Consider the following 23416-nt stretch of genomic DNA (forward strand, 5'->3'; position numbering starts at 1 on the left):
CCGGATAGAAGTCTACAAGATTATGAGGGGCATTGAAAGAGTGGATAGTCAGAAGCTTTTTCCCAGGGTGGAAGAGTCAATTACTAGGGGGCACAGGTTTAAGGTGCGAGGGGCAAGTTTTAAAAGAGATGTATGAGGCAGATTTTTTACACAGAGAGTGGTGGGTGCCTGGAACTCGTTGCTGGGGGAGGTAGTGGAAGCGGATACGGTAGTGACTTTTAAGGGGCGTCTTGACAAATACATGCATGAGATGGGGATAGAGGGATACGGTACCCGGAAGGGTAGGGGGTTTTAATTAAGTCAGGCAGCATGGTCGGTGCAGGCTTGGAGGGCCGAAGGGCCTGTTCCTGTGTTGTAAGTTTCTTTGTTCTTTGTACGCTCTCACTGCCGTTTGGTATATGAGAATCACTGAGTGTACACTCTCATTGCCGTTTAGTATATGAGAATTACTGTGTGTACACACTCACTGGCATCTGGTATATGAGAATCACTGGATGTACACACTAGCATTTGGTATATGTGAATCGCAACATGTACACTTTCACCATGGTGCAGTTTTCACTTGTATCAGTTCTCAGAAAGATGATATTGGTTCAGAGCCTGTCTGTGTGTTTGATGCTCATTGACCTACAAAGTGCCCTCCACTATCCTTTTCCCCACAGGAGCTGGCTCTGCAGCCCAAGGATGACGTAGTTGACCGAGCAAAGATGGAGGACACATTAAAGAGGAGGTTCTTCTACGACCAGGCTTTTGCAATCTATGGAGGTAGGAGGGCCAGGTTTGGGGCAAATGGACATTTTGTACAAACATGCACAACTGATAAGCCGGGAAAGGTCACCTGCGTCAGACTTTGGTGACTCGACATCCCTTTTCCCCACTACAGTGCCCCCTCCTGGGAGAGGGAGACTGGAGGGCCAATAGGGGGAAAGACTGTTAAATATCGGTCTGCGCAGCACCCCCCCCTCCCCCCCAACCTTCAGGCAATCAAAACAAGTCCAGGAGATCACATTGACCAAGTGTTCTTGATAAAGCCACTTCCCTTCTCTGTAATGTCATCTCTGCCACAGCCAGGAACCAGTCCAGCCCCCTCTTGAAGATAATGCTGGGAGGCAGCATTCATTGTACCATTGTCGGCGAGGCGATGGCCTAATGGTATTATCGCTAGATTATTAATCCAGAAACTCAGCTAATGTTCTGGGGACCCGGGTTCGAATCCCACCACGGCAGATGGCGGAGTTTGAATTCAATAAAAAAAAATCTGGAATTAAGAATCTACTTGGGGCGGCACGGTAGCACAGTGGTTAGCGCTGCTGCCTCACAGCTCCAGGGACCCGGGCGGCACGGTAGCACAGTGGTTAGCGCTGCTGCTTCACAGCTCCAGGGACCCGGGCGGCACGGTAGTACAGTGGTTAGCGCTGCTGCTTCACAGCTCCAGGGACCCGGGCGGCACGGTAGCACAGCGGTTAGCACTGCTGCTTCACAGCTCCAGGGACCAGGGTTCGATTCCCGGCTCGGGTCACTGTCTGTGTGGAGTTTGCACATTCTCCTCATGTCTGCGTGGGTTTCCTCCGGGTGCTCCGGTTTCCTCCCACAGTCCAAAGATGTGCGGGTTAGGTTGATTGGCCACGCTCAAAATTGCCTTTAGTGTCCTGAGATGCGTAGGTTAGAGGGATTAGCGGGTAAAATATGTAGGGATATGGGGGTAGGGACTGTGTGGGATTGTGGTCGGTGCAGACTCAATGGGCCGAATGGCCTCTCTCTGTACTGTAGGGTTTCTATGATTCTATGATACTGATGACCATGAAAACCATTGTCGATTGTCAGAAAAACCCATCTGGGTTCACTAATGTCCTTTAGGGAAGGAAATCTGCCATCCTTACCTGGTCTGGCCTACATGTGACTCCAGAGCCACAGCAATGTGGTTGACACTCAACTTCCCTCTAAAGGCAACTAGGGTTGGGCAATAAATGCTGGCCAACCAGTGATACCCATGTCCCACGAATGAATAAAAAAAATTGGGCATTGTATTCTAGAGTTTTATTACTTGGGGAAAAGAACCACCCAACATCCAGTCTACCTTTACATAACTTGAAATCATGTCCCTGGTCCAAGACTTGGTCCAGTGGCATCATCACTCCTGCAATTGTCCAGGAGCAACACCAATGGGGCTGAGATCTCAGAGCCCCAGCTCTGGGGAGCGTGTGGGAGGAAACAGGGTGTGCAGTGAGAGGGGAATTTGCATCCAGTGGGATAAATGGGATCTAATTGTACTTTGATCAGGTGTGAGTGGACTGTACGACTTTGGCCCTGTCGGCTGTGCTCTGAAGAACAATATCCTCCAGATCTGGCGGCAGCACTTTATCCAGGAGGAGCAGATCCTGGAGATTGACTGCACGATGCTGACTCCCGAATCTGTCCTGAAGTAAGTAGAATCATAGACTGGTTAGAAAGCAGAAGGAGGCCTTTAACCCATTGTGTCTGTGCCGACCGAGAGCAACTCCACTAATCCCACTCCCCCCTCTTCTCCCGGTAGACCTGCAGTTTCTCTCTTTAGATAATTATCCAGCGACCTTTCGTAAGTCCGAACTAAAGCAGCATCTACCCCACCATCAGGCAGCACATTACAGATCCCAACCACTCGCTGAGTAAAAACGTTTTCCTAACGTTGCCATTGCTTCTTTTGCCAATTACCCTAAAATCTGTGTTCCCTCGTTCTCCATCCTTCACCAGTGGGAACAGTATCTCCCTATCTACTCTGTCCAGACGCCCCAAGATTTAGAATACCTGTCAAATCTCCTCTCAACCATCTCAAAGGAAACAGTTCCAACTTCTACAATCTTAATTAGATTGGACAACAGAAGGAATGATGTTGCAAGGCAGGGGGGTGAGGGTGGGGGTGGGGGATGGTGATCACAGAATCTTTACAGTGCAGAAAGAGACCATTCGGCCCATCTAGTGTACACTGGCTCTCTGAAGGAGCATTCTACCCAGTCCCATTCCCCTGCCTTATCCCCGTAACCTTGTACGTTCTCTCTTTTCAGATAGCGATCCAGTTCCCTTTTGAGTATCTCAATCCAACCTGTCTCCAGCACCCTCTCAGGAAGCCCATTCCAGACTCCAATTATCCGCTGGGTGGAAAGATATTTCCTCATATCCTCACATTTTACTCCTTTTGCCCATTATTTTGAATCTGTGCCCTCTAGTTCCTGATGCTCTCTTGAGTGGAAACAATTTCTCACTATTTGCCCTGTCCATATCCGTCAGGATCTTGAATCCCTCTATGAAATCTCCTCTCAGCCTTCATTTCTCCAAGGAAAACAGTCCCAATCTCTCCAGTCCATCCTCACAGCTACAGTACTTTATCCCTGGAATCATTCTTGTGAATCTCCTCTCTATTCTCTCCAATGCCTTCACATCCTTTCTCAAGTCAGAGCTCAAACGAAGGGTCATCTAGACTCGAAACGTTGGCTCTATTCTCTCTCCACAGATGCTGTCAGACTTGCTGAAATTTGCCAGCATTTTTCTGTTTTTACACCAATATAACTGTCCTTTGGTAGTTCAAGACTATTCTCATCACAGTTGACAATGTTTCCAATCTTCATATCATCCGCAAATTTTGAAACCATGCTCTGAACACCACAGTCTGTACCAAATACAGGGGTGGCATGGTAGAACAGTGGTTAGCACTGCTGCCTCACATCCTGGCTTAGTCACTGTCTGTGTGGTGTTTCGCTTTCTCCCCGTGTCTGCGTGGGTTTCCTCCGGGTGCTCCAGTTTCCTTCCACAGTCTAAAGATGTGCGGGTTAGGTTGATTGGCCGTGCTAAAATTGACCCTGGTGTCAGTGGGATTAGCAGGATAAATGTGGGGTTACGGCAATAGGGCCTGGGTGGGATTGTGGTCAGTACAGACTTGATGGGCCGAATGGGCTCCTTCTGCACTGTAGGGATTCTATGAAATACAGAAAGAAGTTCCCAGAAAAAAAGTTAAAGCAGTGGAGGGTATGGAGAGCTGCATTATACCAATCATTGCAAGTTTATGGACACTGTCACTGATGCAGTAAGAAAGGGCATTTAGCGAAACAAGGCAGAGGAAAAGCGAAGGCTGAACAAGAAAATTTAAAGAAGCCTCAATCAGTTCTGCACCATGTGGAGAGCTCGGAGCAGGCAGAGGAGCAGACCTTCAACATGGTTATTGTTAATGAGGCGTGAGCAGGGCCTGCTGTTGCTACAGTTGCAATTGACGCTGAGCAGATTAAGTTGGAGGTGGGCACAGGACCCTCCGTGTCTGCTTCTCTTCGATATGCTCCAAGGCATCTTTTACATCCACCTGAGATGGCAGGTGGGATCCTCAGTTTAACATCTCATCCAAAAGGAAAGTGCCTTGGACAATGCAGCACTTTCATCAGTAATGTACTGGAATGTCAGATTAGATTCTGGGCACGGTTCCGGAGTGGAACTTGAACCCACAAACTCGGAGGCTAGAGTGCTTGCACTGAGTCACGGCTGGCGCTCTGATCCATGGTGTCAGCGGTGACCCCGTCAAAACTCTCTCTGCTCAGGTATTTTAAATCTGACTCGCAAAGATAATTTAAATAGATTCTTCTGTGTGTAATGATAGCGTGAGGGCGGGGGTTGCATTGGACTCATTGCTTTCTAGAGGGGGTAGTTTTACAGGTTCAGAGGCTGGTGGATTTTAAGAAGGGAAGTACGGGGTGGGATTTTCTGACCCTTCCCGTCATTGGGATTGTCTGGTGCCGCCGCTGGTGACCCCTGCCGCAGGTTCTCTGGCTGCAGAGGGAGGAAACAAAAGAACTAGGAAACCCCGCTGACATTGGTGGAACGGGAAGATCCCACCGCCAGCCGGTGAGGGGCCACCTCCGCCACCGCAATACATGGTGTGGGGGTGGGGATCCCACCTGTGGTTTCACGAGCTTTCTGGTGCTGAGCTTTTGTGACTCGTGTTGCAGGACATCGGGACACGTGGATAAGTTTGCTGACTACATGGTGAAGGACCTGAAGAATGGCGAGTGTTTCCGTGCTGACCATCTGTTAAAAGGTAATGGTTTCCATTTTGTTTGTGGGCTGCATTTGGTTACGATTGCTCGGCTTGCCTAATGACAGTAGGTATATTCTGAACTGCTTAGCATAAGAACATAAGAACTAGGAGCAGGAGTAGGCCATCTGGCCCCTCGAGCCTGCTCCGCCATTCAATAAGATCATGGCTGATCTTTTCGTGGACGCGGCTCCACTTACCTGCCCGCTCACCATAACCCTTAATCCCTTTACTGTTCAAAAATCTACCTATCCTTGCCTTGTAACACTACATTCTGCACTCTCTCGTTTCCTTTTCTATGTACGGTATGCTTTGTCTGTATAGTGTGCAAGGAACAATATTTTTCACTGTATCCTAACGTGACAATATAAATCAAATCAAATCAAACCTTAAAAACAGTCAATGAGGTAGCCTCAACTGCTTCTCTGGGCAGGGAATTCCACAGATTCACAACCCTTTGTGTGAAGAAGTTCCTCCTCAACTCAGTCCTAAATCTGCTTCCCCTTATTTTGAGGCCATGCCCCTTAGTTGTAGTTTCACCCGCCAGTGGAAACAACTTCCCTGCTTCTATCTTATCTATTCCCTTCATAATCTTATATGTTTCTATAAGATCGCCCCTCATTCTTCTGAATTCCAATGAACAGGCACGATAGACTGAATTGGCTTCCTTCTGGGCCATAATTTTGAGAAATAGTGATTAAATTTATTGGGACAGGGTGAACACCACCAGCAATTTGTTGCTGCATCACCAGAGTCAGCCGGGGCTCAGTGCTGCTTTTGATCGTGGTGATTAGGCAACTGGATGATCAGGTCTACATCAGGACCTTTGGTAGTTACCAGAGGTGGTCACACCAGAGTAGTCCAGTATCTTGTGAGACTGAGGTGAGGGGTTTGTCGTATGAAGAGAGATTGAACAGTTTAGGCCGATACTCTCTGGAATTTAGAAGAATGAGGGGAGATCAAATTGAGGTCGAGGGTTATGAGGGCAGACAGGAAAGTGGGGTTGAGACCAGGTCAGTTATAACCTTAATGAATGGCAAAGCAGGCTAGATGGGCCGAATGGCCTTCTCCTGCTTCAAAATCAGATTCCTGAATATAAGCAGCATAAGGCTTTGTATTGGTATCTTGGCGTCTAGTGTACAGACAATCTAAGTGGGACATGCTACTAATGCACCTGTGAGAGAAGGCATAGAGACATTTGCACCACCCACGAGCAGCAGATTTCTATCGTGTTGTTTGTCGATCCGATGTCTGTGTAAAAGCAAAGTTGCCAGCACAAGTTTGACTTTCCCTAATCACCTTCATTGTAGCTCATTTGCAGAAACTGATGTCTGATAAGAAATGCTCAGCAGAGAAGAAAGCAGAGATGGAAAACATCATCACTCAGGTACAAGGAACTGCTTCTCTCACCTTACTCTCTCACGTTTGTTTGAGGCACTCCTCACCCTGTTATTTTACTCCTACGTCACTCAGCACTGTCTGTTCCCCCTTGTCTATCACGTGAACCATCTCAGCCAAGTGTCACATGCCATGATCGAGTGTCAGCGCAGCACGGTTTGGATGTGCGAATGTACAAATTAGGAGCAGGAGATGGCCGCTCGGCCCCTTGAGTCTGTCAAAGCATCATAGAGGTTTACTGCATGGAAACAGGCCCTTCGGCCCAACTTGTCCATGCCGTCCCTTTTTTTTAACCCCTAAACTAGCCCCAATTGCCCGCGTTTGGCCCATATCCCTCTATACCCATCTTACCCATGTAACTGTCTAAATGCTTTTTAAAAGACAACATTGTACCCGCCTCTACTACTACCTCTGGCAGCTCGTTCCAGACACTCACCGCCCTCTGTGTGAAAAAATTGCCCCTCTGGACACTTTTGTATCTCTCCCCTCTCACCTTAAACCTGTGCTTGCTTTCCCATCCAATAAGATCATGGCTGATTGAAAGCTGTATTGTTGGAGTGTAGGTTTCCCAAATTTGCTTTGTTCCTTACCTTGAAGGGGTACACTTGCACTGGGGTGCAACTTAACCCTGCTCTGTTGGTTTACCTGGACACTACAGGTCCCAGGGTACTGTTGGAAGACGAGCAGTGTGTATGTTCCCATACCTTAGGAATAGATGGAGACCGTTCAGCACCTTCGGATTTCTTGTACCATTCAATGACCGATCTGTTAATCTCAATTCTATTAACTTACTTTACCCCATATCTGTTATTCTTACCCAGCCAAAATCCACCAATCTCAATATTGAAGCTTCAGTTATCACAGCAACCACAGCCTTTCGGGGAAATTAATTCCACACTTCCGCTAGCCATAGTGCTTTCTGGACGTGATTACTCCCTCAGTCAAATGGGTATCACGGAGAAATGGTAATTAATTTTGTTTATTGTCCTTATTAGCTGGATAATTACAGCCAACAAGAGTTAGCGGATTTGTTTGTGAGCTACAGCGTCAAGTCCCCAATCACCGGGAATGATCTGTCTCCTCCCATCTCCTTCAATCTGATGTTCCAGACATCTATTGGACCAGGAGGCAACATGCCAGGGTAAGAATACATGGCAGTAGTACTGATCTAGTTAAGGGAAGGCTAATCAAACACATTTGGGATAAGGAATTGTGGCGGAATTGGGTGGATAGATTTGGAGGAGACTCGACTGGAGCATAATGCCAGCATTGGTTGGGCTGAATGGCCTGTCTCTGTGCTGTATATAGTATTTTATATATAATACTCACGGTACACTAAGGACTGTACATGCAATATACCCACTGTATACAGTGTAAGGACTGTACATTACAGTATACCCACTGTGTACAGTGTAAGGACTGTACATTCCAATATACCCGCTGTGCACAGTGTAAGGACTGTACATTCCAATATACTCGCTGTGTACAGTGTAAGGATTGTACATTCCAGTATACCTGCTGTGTACAGTTTAAGGATTGTTCATTCCAGTATACACTGTGTACAGTGTATGGACTGTACACTCCAGTATACCCACAGTGTAAGGATTGTACATTCACCGAGCCTCTTGCAGATGACTGAATGTTGTATTGAATATATTTGCAGGCAAAGCTTGGAAAGCTGGATCAGAAACTGGTGGCGTGTTAATGTCGGTCCAGCTGCCTCCAACACAATGAGTTACTTTTGGTAGCGATGCCGTGTGGAGACTGATTTTAAAATCACCCACTTTATTTTCCCAGATACCTCAGACCGGAAACAGCTCAGGGAATTTTCCTCAACTTTAAGCGGTTGCTGGAATTCAATCAGGGAAAGCTTCCCTTTGCTGCTGCTCAGATAGGAAATTCATTTCGGAATGAAATCTCCCCACGGTCAGGACTCATCCGTGTCCGGTAAGGGGCTCCTTCTCATCATCGGTTGTTGCTTTTCACCCCCACTTTCATCTCTCAGTCCCCCCACCTCCTCGCCCCACCTCCTCTATCGCCCTCCCCTCCCTCCCTCGCCCTCCCCTCCCTCCCTCACCCTCCCCTCCCCCGCTTTCTGAATAGTGACTAAATATCCTCCTTGCTTTTTAGGGAATTCACGATGGCGGAAATCGAGCATTTTGTGGATCCCAATGAGAAGGTTCATCCCAGGTTCAGCAGTGTAGCTGATGTGCAGATAATGCTGTACTCCGGCCAAGCCCAGACCAGCGGGCAGTCAGCACGAAAGCAGCGACTTGGTGATGCTGTGGCACAGGTAGTGTTTGTGCCTGTACATACATGTGCGTTCAGGTCTGGGTGGAAGAGTCAATTATTAGGGGGCACAGGTTTGAGGTGCGAGGGGCATGGTTTAAAGGAGATGTACGAGGCAAGTTTTTTACACAGAGGGTGGTGGGTGCCTGGAACTCGCTGCCGGGGAGGTAGTGGAAGCGGATACGGTAGTGACTTTTAAGGGGCGTCTGGACAAATACACGAATCGGATGGGAATAGATTGAAAAGTGATGAATTCTCCTTCCTTCAACCGCACAATGTTGAGGGAGAAAAGACCTGAGATTCTTAAGAGGAGCGGTGAACTGAATCCCAATCCAAATGTTGCGGCTGTCAGCAGTCCTGGATCCCAGGGACATGGGAATGTGCGGAAAGCTATGGTTTAGTTCATTCACAAGTAGGATAAGAAGGATGGGGAATCTGGTACAGATCCGCCACAAACTAACTGAATGGCAGAATAGGCTCGAGGAGCAGGAAGGCCTTCAGAAGATGTCCTGGAGTGGGCTGGGAATGTCGTGGCGCAGGGGGTAATGTTCTGGGAGGATTGTACAGGGTTCGGGAAGGAGTGGGATTTGTTTTGAAATGATCCCGTTGGATTCCTTCACACTCTCATGCTAACCAAAGGTGGCTCCATGTCTCCCCTGCTGCAGGGAATCATCAATAACTCTGTGCTGGGATATTTCATCGGAAGGATTTACCTCTTCCTGGTGAAGGTGGGCGTGTCACCTGGGAAGCTGCGCTTTCGGCAGCACATGGAAAACGAGATGGCGCACTACGCCTGCGACTGCTGGGACGCTGAGGCCAAAACCTCCTATGTAAGCACATTCCTGTTAGTGCAGCAAAGCTGGGCCTTCGAGGGAGAGGCTGGAGGGTGGGCAGCGCGGAGGGTTTTGATTTGTGTCGACGTCTCTTTAAACGACTGCCCCGTAACCATCTCACTTTCCACAAACTAAACAGTTCCATTTGTTGTTTTTTTAACCTCACCACCTTCTTCTCCTGAAGGTTTAACCCTTTGTTGATTGCTGGGCATCAACTGTCCCCAATCGGTCTGTTTCCCCCAATTGTCAATATTGAAGTGTTGAAAGGAAATGCGTGGAAAAATTTGAAGAACCCTTTTTATTACACTTGCCCCCTCCATCCTGTGCCCTGAGCTCTCCCAGAGTGTGTAGCGTTACCACAGTAACCATGACTAACTGCCGCATTCCCCAGTCCGGGCTGGAATCCTGCAATCGGGGATGTCGTTCAGACTGAGTTTCCAGACTGAGAGCGATAGATTTCTCTTTGGGTGAATCTGTCGAGGGCTGGAGAACACAGTAGATGACAGATCTGCATCTTATCCCCATTTATCCTGAGTGAATCAAGGGATAGACTCGAGGGGCTGAACAGCCTTCCCTTCCCCTCAATGACTGTCAGTGCATTTTGTTCAGCAAGCTGTTGCTGTTCCCTATTTGTCTTTGAGGAGATGATAGTGAGCCATCTTCTTGAACCGCTGCAGTCCCTGTGGTGTGCTGATAGCCAAGTTCCGCACACACGAGGACGGCCTCAACCGGGATATTGGGTTCATGTCACACTATTTGTAACCCCCACAGTTGCCTTGACCTGCAGAGTTTCACTGGCTGTCTTGTCTGGAGACAATACACATCTTTTTACCCTGTCTTGATGCTCTCTCCACTCACATTGTTTTGTTTCTTAAAGACTTGATTAGTTGTAAGTATTCGCATTCCAACCATTATTCATGTAAATTGAGTTTGTGTCTTTATATGCTCTGTTTGTGAACAGAATTCCCACTCACCTGAAGAAGGGGCTTGGAGCTCCGAAAGCTTGTGTGGCTTTTGCTACCAAATAAACCTGTTGGACTTTAACCTGGTGTTGTTAAACTTCTTACTGTGTAGGTACACCCACAGTGCTGTCATTCACACACTCACGCTCTGCCTCTCTCTCTCCCCACTGTCTCTCTGCAGGGCTGGATCGAGATAGTTGGCTGTGCTGATCGATCGTGCTATGACCTCGCCTGTCATTCCAGAGCAACCAAAGTACCTCTAGTGGCTGAAAAGGCTTTGAAGGAGCCCATATCCTTTACACAGCAGTGCTCCCAGACCGAGGATTCAGTGGAGTTAGATTGCAGTGACTGTGCCCCTCTCCTCATTACAGTGTGTGTGCCTGTGTGTGTGCCTGTGTGTGTGCCTGTGTGTGTGCCTGTGTGTGTGCCTGTGTGTGTGCCTGTGTGTGTGCCTGTGTGTGTGCCTGTGTGTGTGCCTGTGTGTGTGCCTGTGTGTGTGCCTGTGTGTGTGCCTGTGTGTGTGCCTGTGTGTGTGCCTGTGTGTGTGCCTGTGTGTGTGCCTGTGTGTGTGCCTGTGTGTGTGCCCGTGTGTGTGCCCGTGTGTGTGCCCGTGTGTGTGCCCGTGTGTGTGCCCGTGTGTGTGCCCGTGTGCCTGTGTGCGTGTGCCTGCGCGCGTGTGTGTGTGTGTGTGTGTGTGCGAGAGAAATCGCAGTGATTGGGCGGCACAGTGGTTAGCACTGCTGCCTCACAACACCAAGGACCCAGGTTCAATTCCAGCCTCGGATGTGTAGAGTTTGCACGTTCTCCCCGTGTCTGTGTGGGTTTCCTCCGGGTGCTCCGATTTCCTCCCACACTCTAAAGGTGTGCAGGTTAGTTTGATTGGCCATGATAAACTGCCCCTTAGTGTCCCAATGTGTTAAGGGGATTAGCGAGGTAAATGCATGGGGTAATGGGGATAGGGTGGGGCTGGGCCTGGGTAAGATATTGAGTCGTTGCAGATTCAATGGGCCGAGTGGCCGCCTTGTGTACTATACAGATTCTGAGTCTCTCCCTTACTGTGTGGGTGCGTGTTTTGACTGTGGGAGGGTATCACAGTCTCTCCCCTTGTTCCTCACTCACCAATGATATTTGAACAATGCAGTGACTGACAGTAGGATGGTGGGTAAAAGCTGAAAGGCTCAGGTCGTGTGATGGGGAAATGCTCATTTGGATGTTCTGGTGTACGATTCCAGCCTTCCCTGCACCCTGGAGTACTGGCATAGCTTTAATGTCTTTCATATCCACATAGTGGGCGACACAGTGGTTAGCACTGCTGCCTCACAGTGCCAGGGAGCTGGGTTCAATTCCCGGCCTTGGGCGACTGTGTGGAGTTTGCATGTCTTCCCGTGTCTGCGTGGGTTTCCTCCGGGTGCTCCGCTTTCCTCCCACACTCCAAAGATGTGCTGGTTAGGTTGATTGTCCATGCTAAATTGACCCTAGTGTCAGGGGGATTAGCAGGGTAAATACATGGGGATAGGGTGGGGATTGTGGGATTCGATGGGCCGAATGGTTTCCTTCTGCACTGTAGGGATTCTATGATTCTACATCCACAAGTTGTCCCAAAATGCTTTACTATCAATGAAGTAATTTTTGAAGAATCGTCACTACAGGAAATTCAGCAGCTAATCTGCATACAGCAAGTTTCCAATAATAGCAATGAAATAAATGAACGGCTAATTCCGAGCAGTTCTTTGAGGAATAAATATTATTCAGGAAACTGAGGAGAATTCCTCTCAAATAGTGGAGTTTCACATCGCTCGAGATGTAGTTTATTGCATCATCTGAAAGTTGGCACCTCTGCCAGTGCAGCATTCCCTCAGGACAGGACAGTCAGCCTGGACTTGGTACTCAAGTCTCTAGGGTGGGATGAGAGCCAACAATCTTCTAACACCCGAGGAGACGGTGCTGCCGCCCAACCCCTGCTGACCCTGTGAGGAACAGCTGAACTTTACACTCTCCTCCAAGTATTCAGTGTCAGCCAAAACGTACACGAAAGGTGAAAGTGCAGGTAGGTGCACGCGTCTATAATCCTCCTCACCACCTGAATTAGCCATCTTCCAACCTCCCTCCCAATCCCTCATCCCAAATGGTCATTACTTTCCGCATCAGAGTCAGCAGTGAACATCATTGAGGTGTCCTGTATTCTGGCCGGATGAACATCTGCTCCCCAGTGCTTGATGCTGCCGCTCTGAGCTGCAGTCTGTGAGTGTGCATGCATGTGATTGGTCAGATGCTCATTCGTTGATTTACCCTCCTGCTGTGCCAATCTGGCAGTGGTTGTCGGCGGCGAGGTCCTTTCATTGAATCGGTGTGTCCGTCCAGCTCCTAGTGGGCATTGCCCACTGTAAACTGTCTCTGGGTTGGGATTAAATCAGCAGTCTCACTCGGAGGAACCATGTGGCTGAATTTGGGGAAATTGTGTGATATACTGTGCGTAGGGGGTGCTCCTAAATGTTTACATAGAACATACATAGAAACTAGAAGCAGGAGTCGGCCATTTAGCTCTTCAAGCCTGCTCCGCCATTCATTTTGATTGTTGACTGATCATCAAATTCAATATCCTGATACCATCTTTCCCCCATATCCCTTGATCCCTTTAGCATCAAGAGCTATATCTAATTATATCATGTGAACAATTGGGGTCCTAGTACAGATCCCTGGGGAACCCCATTCGTCACTGCCTGTCAATCAGAAGAAGACCTATTTATTCCAACTCTTTGCTTCCTATCTGCTAACCAGCTTTCTATCCATCTCCTGACAATACTGCAACCCCATGTGCTTGACTTTACATAGTATTCTGCTATGTAAGACCTTGTCAAAAGCCTTCTGAAAGTTTAAATAAACCACATCCACTGGTTCTCCCTGGTCAACTCTACTCATTACATCCTCAAAGAATTCCAGTAGATTTGTGAAGCATTATTTCCCTTTTGTAAATCCATGTTGACTCTGTCTGATTATGCCACTGCCTTCCAAAAGCTGTTATGAAACCCTTGATAATGGACTCTAGCAACTTCCCCAGTACTGACGTTAGGCTCACTGGTCTATAGTTCCCTGTTTTCTCTCTACCTCCCTTTTTGAATAGTGGTTGGACTGGAGCAGTGTAGAGGGAATCTTCATTCTGTAGCTGATGAAACTGCATCTCGATACCCGAGTTGGAAACGAGTCAGCTCTCCAGCACAGAATTCCTCTCGATGTTCATTGTTTTAAAAAGCTCTCTCAAAACCAAAAGTGAGCTTTGACGAAAGGTGAAGGAACCGGCTAAATATTTCATCAAATTGGACAGACTTTCAGAATTCTCGCTGCCTCATCCTTAACTTCAGTACACAAAACTGTCAACATTGTTCAGTTTGAACCCAACAAGGGGGCCATTGGCAAGGAGTTCAAGAAGGAGGCCAAGATTGTGATGGAGTACTTGAATGTCTGTGACGAATGTTACATCATGGATATGGAGAAGGAGCTGAGTGAAAAGGGGTAAGTTTCCCAGATCCATCCGGTGAACTGGCATGGCCAGGACTTGGTTAGTTTGGGGACGTATCACCCGGAATACACCCAGGAGTTTCTTGGCAGATTTGGGTTCTCCGTGGAATGAGTGGATGTGGGAAACCTGTAATCCTCTCGCTCGCCCCCCAGAGTTTATAAGGAAGAAAGAGAAGGGAAAGGAGTTGAAGAGCTGAGGGTCTCATCCCAGGCCACTCGGTAGAACACCATCCCGTTCTTTCATTGCAGTTCCATGCTGAATGATTTTAGTCTTGGCATCACAAAGGTTGAAAAGAGAAAACTGCCACTGCCTCCCCAAGTAGCTGTTAATGTGACAGGACTAGGGGGGCACGGTGGCACAGTGGTTAGCACTGCTGCTTCACACCTCCAGGGACCTGGGTTCGATTCCCGGCTTGGGTCACTGTCTGTGTGGAGTTTGTACATTCTCCTCGTGTCTGCGTGGGTTTCCCCCAGGTGCTCCGGTTTCCTCCCACAGTCCAAAGATGTGCGGGTTAGGTTGATTGGCCATGCGAAAATTGCCCCTTAGTGTCCTGGGATGCATAGGTTAGAGGGATTAGTGGGTAAAATATGTAGAGATATCTGGGTGGGATTGCGGTCGGTGCAGACTCGATGGGCCGAATGGCCTCTTTCTGTACTGTAGGGTTTCTATGATAATCAGGAACCCAACTGCTGAGCTAAAGGCAAGAATTCAAATCCAACCCTTGGCAGCTCGAGGATTTAAATTCAGTTAATTAAATAAATTTGCAATAAGAAGCTAGCCTCCGTAATGATGGCCACTAAACTACCAGATTGTTACAAATACCCATCTGGGTCCTTGATGCCTTTAGGGAAGGTTTTACCGCTGTTCTTACTCGGTCCATGTGACTCCAGACCCACAGCAATGCGGCCGACTCTTCTCACACCAAGTCCTTTTTGTCCATCAATCCGTGTTCGCTGTTTACATTGGTTCATATTTAAGCAGTGTCTCGATTTTAACATCCTCTAGGGCTTTGTCCGTCCCTAACTCTGGAATCTCCTTCAGCCCCACAACGCTGAGATATCTGTTCTCGAAGTCTGACTCCTTGAGCACCTTTGATTATAATGGCTGTGGTATTGGTGTCTAGCTGCAGCTTCCCAAGCTCTGGAATTCCCTTGCTGCACCTCTCATCTCTCTCTGCCCTCCTTTAAGAAGTTTTTTTCCTAAACCAACCTTTGGCCATCTGTCCTAATATCCCTTTAAATACTGTGTCAAATTTTGCTTTGTAACACCATGGTGGAGGGCATGGAGAGGTTTTATTATGTTAAAGGTGCTACATAAATACAAGTTGTTACTGAAATGGTTAAACAAGCCACTCAGTCACAGAATCCTACAGTGCAGAAGAGCCCATTGAGTCACAGGACACAGGAAAGGTCCTGACCAAACTCCCACTTGCCAGGCCCATAGCCCTGAATGTTATGACATGCAAAGTGCTCATCCAGAGAGGCATCCCACCTCCACCACCCTCCCAAGCAGTGCATTCCAGACCATCACTACCCTCTGAGTAAAAATATTTTTCCTCAAATCCCCCACTAAACCTCACGCCCCTCACTTTTAACTTGTGTCCCCTCGTAACTGACCCTTCAACTAAGGGGAACAGCTCATAGATCATAGAAGCCCTACAGTGCAGAAGGAGGCTATTCGGCCCATCGAGTCTGCACCGACCACAATCCCACCCAGGCCCTACCCCCACATATTTACCCGCTAATCCCTCTAACCTATGCATCCCAGGATTCTAAGGGGCAATTTTTAACCTGGCCAATCAACCTAACCCGCACATCTTTGGACTGCTCCCTATCCACTCTGTCCATGCCCCTCATAATCTCGAACACCTCAATCAGGTTGCCCCTCAGTCTTCTCTGCTCCAGAGAAAACAACCCAAGCCTATCCAACCTCCCTTTTTAATTTAAATGTTCCATCCCAGGCAACATCCTGGTGAATCTCCTCTGCACCCCCTCCAGTGCAATCACATCCTTCCTATAATGTAGCAACCAGAACTGCACACAGTGCTCCAGCTGTGAATCATAGAAGAATCATAGAAACCCTACAGTACAGAAAGAGGCCATTCGGCCCATCGAGTCTGCACCGACCACAATCCCACCTAATCCCTACCCCCATATCCCTACATATTTACCCACTAATCCCTTTAATCTGCGCATCCCAGGACACTAAGGGGCAATTTTAGCATGGCCAATCAACCTAACTCGCACATCTTTGGACTGTGGGAAGAAACCGGAGCACCCGGAGGAAACCCACGCAGACACGAGGAGAATGTGCAAACTCCACACAGACAGTGACCCAAGCCGGGAATTGAACCCAGGTCCCTGGAGCTGTGAAGCAGCAGTGCTAACCACTGTGCTACCGTGCCGCCCGGCATGGGCCTCACCAAAGTTAGAACCATAGAAAATTACAGCTCAGAAACAGGCCTTTTGGCCCTTCTTGTCTGTGCCGAATCATTTTATGCCTAGTCCCACTGACCTGCACTTGGACCATATCCCTCCACACCCCTCTCATCCATGAACCCGTCCAAGTTTTTCTTAAATGTTAAAAGTGACCCCGCATTTACCACTTTATCCGGCAGCTCATTCCACACTCCCACCACTCTCTGCGTGAAGAAGCCCCCCCTAATATTCCCTTTAAACTTTTCTCCTTTCACCCTTAACCCATGCCCTCTGGTTTTTTTCTCCCCTAGCCTCAGCGGAAAAAGCCTGCTTGCATTCACTCTATCTATACCCATCAAAATCTTATACACCTCTATCAAATCTCCCCTCAATCTTCTACGCTCCAGGGAATAAAGTCCCAACCTATTCAATCTCTCTCTGTAACTCAGCTTCTCAAGTCCCGGCAACATCCTTGTGAACCTTCTCTGCACTCTTTCAATCTTATTTACATCCTTCCTGTAACTAGGTGACCAAAACTGTACACAATACTCCAAATTCGGCCTCACCAATGCCTTATATAACCTTACCATAACACTCCAACTTTTATACTCGATACTCCGATTTATAAAGGCCAATGTACCAAAGGCACTCTTTACGACCCTATCCACCTGTGACGTCACTTTTAGGGAATTCTGTACCTGTATTCCCAGATCCCTCTGTTCAACTGCACTCTTCAGAGTCCTACCATTTACCCTGTACGTTCTTCTTTGGTTTGTCCTTCCAAAGTGCAATATCTCACACTTGTCTGCGTTAAATTCCATTTGCCATTTTTCAGCCCATTTTTCTAGTTGGTCCAAATCCCTCTGCAAGCTTTGAAAACCTTCCTCACTGTCCACTACACCTCCAATCTTTGTATCATCAGCAAACTTGCTGATCCAATTTACCACATTATCATCCAGATCATTGATATAGATTCTATACAACTCCATCTTGACCTCTCTGTCTTGTAATCTATACCCTGATTGATAAAGGCGAGTGTGCCATGTGCCTTTTTCATCATCCTATTCACCTGCCTTTCCGCCTTCAGAGATCTCGGGACAAACATGCCAAGGTCCCTTTGTTCTTCACAACTTCCCAGTGTCAGACCTTTCACAGTATACTTCCTTGTCAAATTACTCCTTCCAAAGTGCATCACCTTGCACTTTTCAGCGTTAAATTCCATCTGCCCATTTGACCATCTCATCTATATCTTCCTGTAGCCCAAGACACTCCGCCTCACTGGTAACCACCCAGCCAATCTTCGTGTCATCTGCAAACTTACTGATCCTACCCCCCACATAGTCATCTATCACATTTATATAAATGACGAACACTAGGGGGCCCAGCACGGATCCCTGTGTTAGGGGTGGACAATAAATGCTGGTCTTGCCAGCGCCACCCACGTCCCAGGAATGAATTAAACAAATAAACACTTACCTGCCCCAGATCTTCTCTGAAAATGGCCATTGTAATCAGACTGTGCATTCCAGACATCTGCCACTCTCTCTGCGATAACTTACCCCAAAAAAAGCTCTATATCTGTGCCCAGCATGGAGCAGGGAAAGTGTTCAGCTCCCGTATCTCTGGCGCTTGAAGTCCAAATTCAACACAGTTCACACTACTAAATTCTCCCTCAGTGTAACCCGAACAGGCGCCGGAGTGTGGCGACTAGGGGATTTTCACACTAACTTCATTGCAGTGTTAATGTAAGCCTACTTGTGACACTAATAACTAAACTAAACTTAAAATAGTCATAGCAGTGGGCATTATTCCTCATCCTGCAATGGATAGTTTGTTAAAGTTATTTGCGAGTGTGTGAGACTGATGTTGGTTTTTCCCCCTTCATCCCTCTTTCCAGGGAGTTCACCTTTGAGTCGGAAGGGAAAAGTTTCACTTTGAACAAGAACATGGTTGGAGTGAAAAGGTTTCAGAAGACTTTACACGGTCAGTGGCTTTGTCTTGAACTGTTGTGTTGCTGTTTCTGAATTAGCCCTCGCGCTGTTCTACACTTCACCCTCACCATCTCTGCCTTCACGGGCAATAGTGTAAATTCCTTTGATTGTAAATAGTGTCCGTGAACACAGCATCACATCATTCATCGTCCTCTTAGTAGCTCTGTAAATATCTGAAACCATTCTCTGCTTCACAAACCCATCAGTTATACCCTAAGTACAGAATAACGTTCCAGTAGATGTCAGCCTTGGACTGTCGGCTCCGGATATAACACCATGTTAATGTCGGTAATAAGGCCGTCATTTACAAATACTCTGGAACACAGAAGCTTGATGGAAGGATTTTTACTCTGGATTGTCTTACCATAGATATATTTATAGTCATTTATAGTCACTGTCTACCTTATCAGCTTGTCCTATTTATGTATGTACACCCCCACTCTTATATATAGATGGGAAGATGACAAGATGCTGCTCCCCAGCATTATGATCAGTGATGACTTTGTTCTTGATAAATGACACATATAAAATGATTCATTGTTGTGTTGTCACTTAGCTTTCATATATTTGTAAAAACCTCATACGTAGGGCTGGCAGATTGAGAGACACACTTCTGTTAGGAACTTTGTGCACAATTAGTTTGAAAGTGTAGAGGCTCACTCAGACAAATGTAACAAGTCATTATGTGCAGAGCAAGATTCCACAAATATCATAGAATCTTACAGTACAGAGGGAAGCCATTCAGCCCATCGAGTTTGCACCATCCACAATCCCACCCAGGCCCTATCCCCATGCATTTACCCTAGCTAGTCACCCTGACACTAAAAGGCAATTTAGCATGGCCAATCCATCTAATCCGCACATCTTTGGACTGTGGGAGGAAACCGGAGCACCCGGAGGAAACCCATACAGACATGGGGAGAATGTGCAGACTCCACACAGACAGTGACCCAAGCCGGGAATCGAACCCGGGTCCCTGGCGCTGTGAGACAGCAGTGCGAGACACTGTGCTACCGTGCTGGGAATGTGATGAATGGACTGTGTTCAGAGACAGCATCACGAGTGGGACTTTCTCTGAAGCTGAATCTAAAATGACTGGTGAGGCTCTGGGACATTGGGGAATATTTTAAGAGGGAGTCTGTGGGAAGCAGGTTTTACCCGGTCTCTTTGAGCTCTCTCGGCTTCCTATCTTCTCTCACTAATGAATCTTATTTTTTGTTCCTGGTGTTTCAGTGGAGGAAATTACTCCCAGTGTGATTGAGCCGTCCTTTGGCATCGGAAGGATCATGTACTCGGTTTTTGAGCACACCTTTCACATCCGGGAAGGGGACGAGCAGAGAACAGTAAGTCCACACATTCTCCCTGCACAATCTTGAGTCTGCCAGGGTCAGAGAGCAAGGGACAGAGGCGGGCGGAGTGGGGGAGGCGGGTGCAGCAAGAGAGGCGGGCGGAGCGGGAGAGGCGGGCGCAGCGGGGGAGGCGGGCGGAGCGGGAGAGGCGGGCGGAGCGGGGGAGGCGGGGGAGGCGGGCGGAGCGGGAGAGGCGGGTGGAGCGGGAGAGGCGGGTGCAGCAAGAGAGGCGGGCGGAGCGGGAGAGGCGGGCGCAGCGGGGGAGGCGGGGGAGGCGGGCGGAGCGGGAGAGGCGGGTGCAGCAAGAGAGGCGGGCGGAGCGGGGGAGGCGGGCGGAGTGGGGGAGGCGGGTGCAGCAAGAGAGGCGGGCGGAGCGGGAGAGGCGGGTGGAGCGGGGGAGGCGGGCGGAGCGGGAGAGGCGGGCGCAGCGGGGGAGGCGGGGGAGGCGGGCGGAGCGGGAGAGGCGGGCGGAGCGGGAGAGGCGGGTGCAGCAAGAGAGGCGGGCGGAGCGGGGGAGGCGGGCGGAGCGGGAGAGGCGGGCGCAGCGGGGGCGGCGGGCGGAGCGGGAGAGGCGGGCGCAGCGGGGGCGGCGGGCGGAGCGGGAAAGGCGGGTGCAGCAAGAGAGGCGGGTGGAGCGGGAGAGGCGGGCGCAGCGGGGGAGGCGGGCGGAGCGGGGGAGGCGGGCGGAGCGGGAGAGGCGGGTGCAGCAAGAGAGGCGGGTGGAGCGGGAGAGGCGGGTGCAGCAAGAGAGGCGGGCGGAGCGGGAGAGGCGGGTGCAGCAAGAGAGGCGGGTGGAGCGGGGGAGGCGGGCGGAGCGGGAGAGGCGGGTGCAGCAAGAGAGGCGGGCGCAGCGGGGGAGGCGGGCGGAGCGGGAGAGGCGGGTGCAGCAAGAGAGGCGGGTGGAGCGGGAGAGGTGGGCGCAGCGGGGGAGGCAGGCGGAGCGTGAAAGGCGGGTGCAGCAAGAGAGGCGGGTGAGGCGGGCGGAGCAGGAGAGGCGGGTGCAGCGGGGGAGGCAGGCGGAGCGGGAGAGGCGGGTGGAGCGGGAGAGGCGGGCGGAGTTGAGTGATGAGAGGCGGGCGGAGGAAAGAGAGATGAGTGAGTGAGCAAGGGTGAGAATTTTAAATAGTTGCAGGTAGGGGGGAATAGGAGGCTGTGATGGGTAATGAGGAGGGGGCGATTGGTGAACAGCAGCCACCGGGATAGGATGAGAATAACAGGAAGCTGTCCAAGAGAGTGTTGGAACAGATGAATGTGTGAGATAAGGATATTGAGTGATTGCTATTGGTTTACTGTTGGCTGTGGGAGTGAGGGACGTGGATTGGTTAAGGCATTCTGGATAACCTCCTCTCCAGGCTAAGGAAATCCCCCTGTTTCTGTCCTGCCACATAATCCACGGTGCAGCGCTGCATTGTTGTGAGGGATCCAATGTTTAGCTGTTTAGTATCCAGAAACAAAGCTGTTCTCAGCTCTCGCTGTAGGTTACTGATTGCTGCTTGCTGATTGCAGTCTGTTATCCTGTTGTAAGGTGTGGGGAGACTCACTCGGAACCATACACTGCCTGCAACAGAAATGAGTGACTGTAACAAGTAATGTGTTAACACAAGAGTTTTATCGAATATTGAATAATGATTATGATAATCTAAAAAGAGATAAGTAAGTAAAAAGAAAGATAACTTAGAAGAAGAAAAGACAGATTTTTCTAAAGCACAATAGTGCCAAATTGGACTGTCACATGACAGTCCCAGATTGGTACATATGTTACCAAGTCGCTAAGTAACCTTGCGGGAGGTCACTCTGTTCTTGGCCCTTCTGCTGTATAGAGCAGTGACTATTCCATTCTGGCTGTAGCAGCGAGTCCTCAAAGCACAGTCCTTTTAAGCCAAGTTTCTGGCTCCATTCTAGCCTCCCCAGTCCTGGTACAGTCCTTTCCCAAAGCAAGCCATTCCTTCTCAAGCCTTCTTACAGGACTGTAGAAACATAGGAACAGGAGGAGGCCATTTGGCCATTCGAGCCTGCTCCACCATTCATCACGATCATGGCTGATCATCCAACTCAATAGCCTAATCCTGCTTTCCCCCCCATAACCTTTGATCCCATTCACCCCAAGTGCTATACCCAGCCGCCTCTTGAATACATTCAATGTTTTGGCATCAACTACTTCCTGTGGTAATGAATTCCACAGACTCACCACTCTTTGGGTGAAGAAATGTCTCCTCACCTCCGTCCTAAATGGTCTACCCTGAATCCTCAGACTGTGACCCCTGTTAGATTTAATACAAAATCCTTAAATATTCACCAAAGGCTTAAACTCAAAGCAAAGCAGAAATAACATGCAAAAATACAAAATTGCAAAATCTAGTGTCAGTGTTGGGTGTGGAGAGCTCAGAATCATGTGACACAGGAGGCCATTCAGCCCATTGTGCCAATGCTGGCTCTTTGAAAGAGCTATCCAATCCGTCCCACACTTTTCATCCCCTTCCAAGTACTTCTTTCACAAGTTCACATCCAGGTTTTGTTTTTGTTTGGATGGGTTCACTGGTGGTGCCATTTACTCAGAGAACCCAGACTGCTCTTTCATAGATCCTCAGTGATTGTTTGCTGCCTGGGTCCGATGCATAGTGTCCCCTTTGAAACTGCTTAGATGATTCGAAGGGGGGGGGAGGTGAGATGAGGAAACAAAGGATCCAGCAAGGACAGAGTCTGAGAATGAAATAGAGTCGAATGTGGTAGGTGTAAAAGAGAGATTGGGAAGATAGGAGCAACTCAAAATGAACAGCTTAATGTAACCGGTAGAAGAATCGAGCTGATGAAATATTCTTACACAGTGTGGCATTAAGATGCAGTGCTAGAAAGGACGGTGGAGACAGATTCAACATTAACTTTCAAAAGGAAATATGACCAGTTGAAATGAATAAACTGCAAGGACAGAGCTGGGAGTGGGCTTAACTGGATAGTTGTTTCAAAGAGCTAGCAGAGATACGATGGACAAAATGGTTTCCTTCTAAGCTGCATGATTCTGTGCTTTGATATCCATACTACAGTGTGTAAATATTAACTCTGACATCTCACGTACGTAGAATTCTAACCAGAAAATAGAGGGATTGGGAGGGGAATCTGACGGAGAAATGGGGTGGCAATGTGGGGTTGCTGAAGTATCAGAACGCCACTGAATTCCGGCCCCATTCCTGTCTGTACGATATCACGTCTTCATACCCTGCTTTCTGTTTCTCCCTAACAGTACTTCAGCTTCCCGGCGACAGTGGCTCCCTATAAATGTTCAGTCCTGCCCCTCAGTCAGAACCAGGAGTTTGCTCCGTTTGTGAAAGAGCTCGGTGAGTAGTCGATGATTCAAAAGCTCATTGAGATAAACTAGTGAGTGACTCAATTTGAATCAATTTGATCACTGGCTGATCTTTTTTTGTGTCTGTCATGTTGACTGAAGTCATTGTAAACATTGGACCTGTTCAGTGATGGGAACAGACGTTAGTCGACCAATCCCTGCTCTCTGTGTACTCCTTTGGTCGTCTCATTTAACGAGGATCTGCCTGCACTGGAAACAGTTCAGAGAAGGTTCACTGGGCTGATTCCTGGGATGGAAGGGATTGTC

The 23416-nt window shown here is 48.7% G+C and overlaps 1 protein-coding gene across 1 annotated transcript in view; it reads left to right on the forward strand.

Moving 5' to 3' along the window:
- Positions 1–23416, forward strand: part of gars1 (glycyl-tRNA synthetase 1) — a 43782-nt gene that overhangs the window by 14568 nt on the left and 5798 nt on the right. The window contains exons 3-15 of the mRNA XM_078231165.1: positions 663–765; positions 2281–2422; positions 4968–5056; positions 6364–6440; positions 7447–7592; positions 8249–8398; positions 8582–8744; positions 9406–9570; positions 10717–10829; positions 13905–14045; positions 18367–18452; positions 19694–19803; positions 23048–23141. Of these exons, the coding sequence (XP_078087291.1) occupies positions 663–765; positions 2281–2422; positions 4968–5056; positions 6364–6440; positions 7447–7592; positions 8249–8398; positions 8582–8744; positions 9406–9570; positions 10717–10829; positions 13905–14045; positions 18367–18452; positions 19694–19803; positions 23048–23141 (1579 nt within the window). The remainder of the gene's footprint in view (positions 1–662; positions 766–2280; positions 2423–4967; positions 5057–6363; positions 6441–7446; positions 7593–8248; positions 8399–8581; positions 8745–9405; positions 9571–10716; positions 10830–13904; positions 14046–18366; positions 18453–19693; positions 19804–23047; positions 23142–23416) is intronic.

Source organism: Mustelus asterias, chromosome 2 (assembly GCF_964213995.1).
Source record: "Mustelus asterias chromosome 2, sMusAst1.hap1.1, whole genome shotgun sequence".
Lineage (NCBI taxonomy): Eukaryota > Metazoa > Chordata > Chondrichthyes > Carcharhiniformes > Triakidae > Mustelus > Mustelus asterias.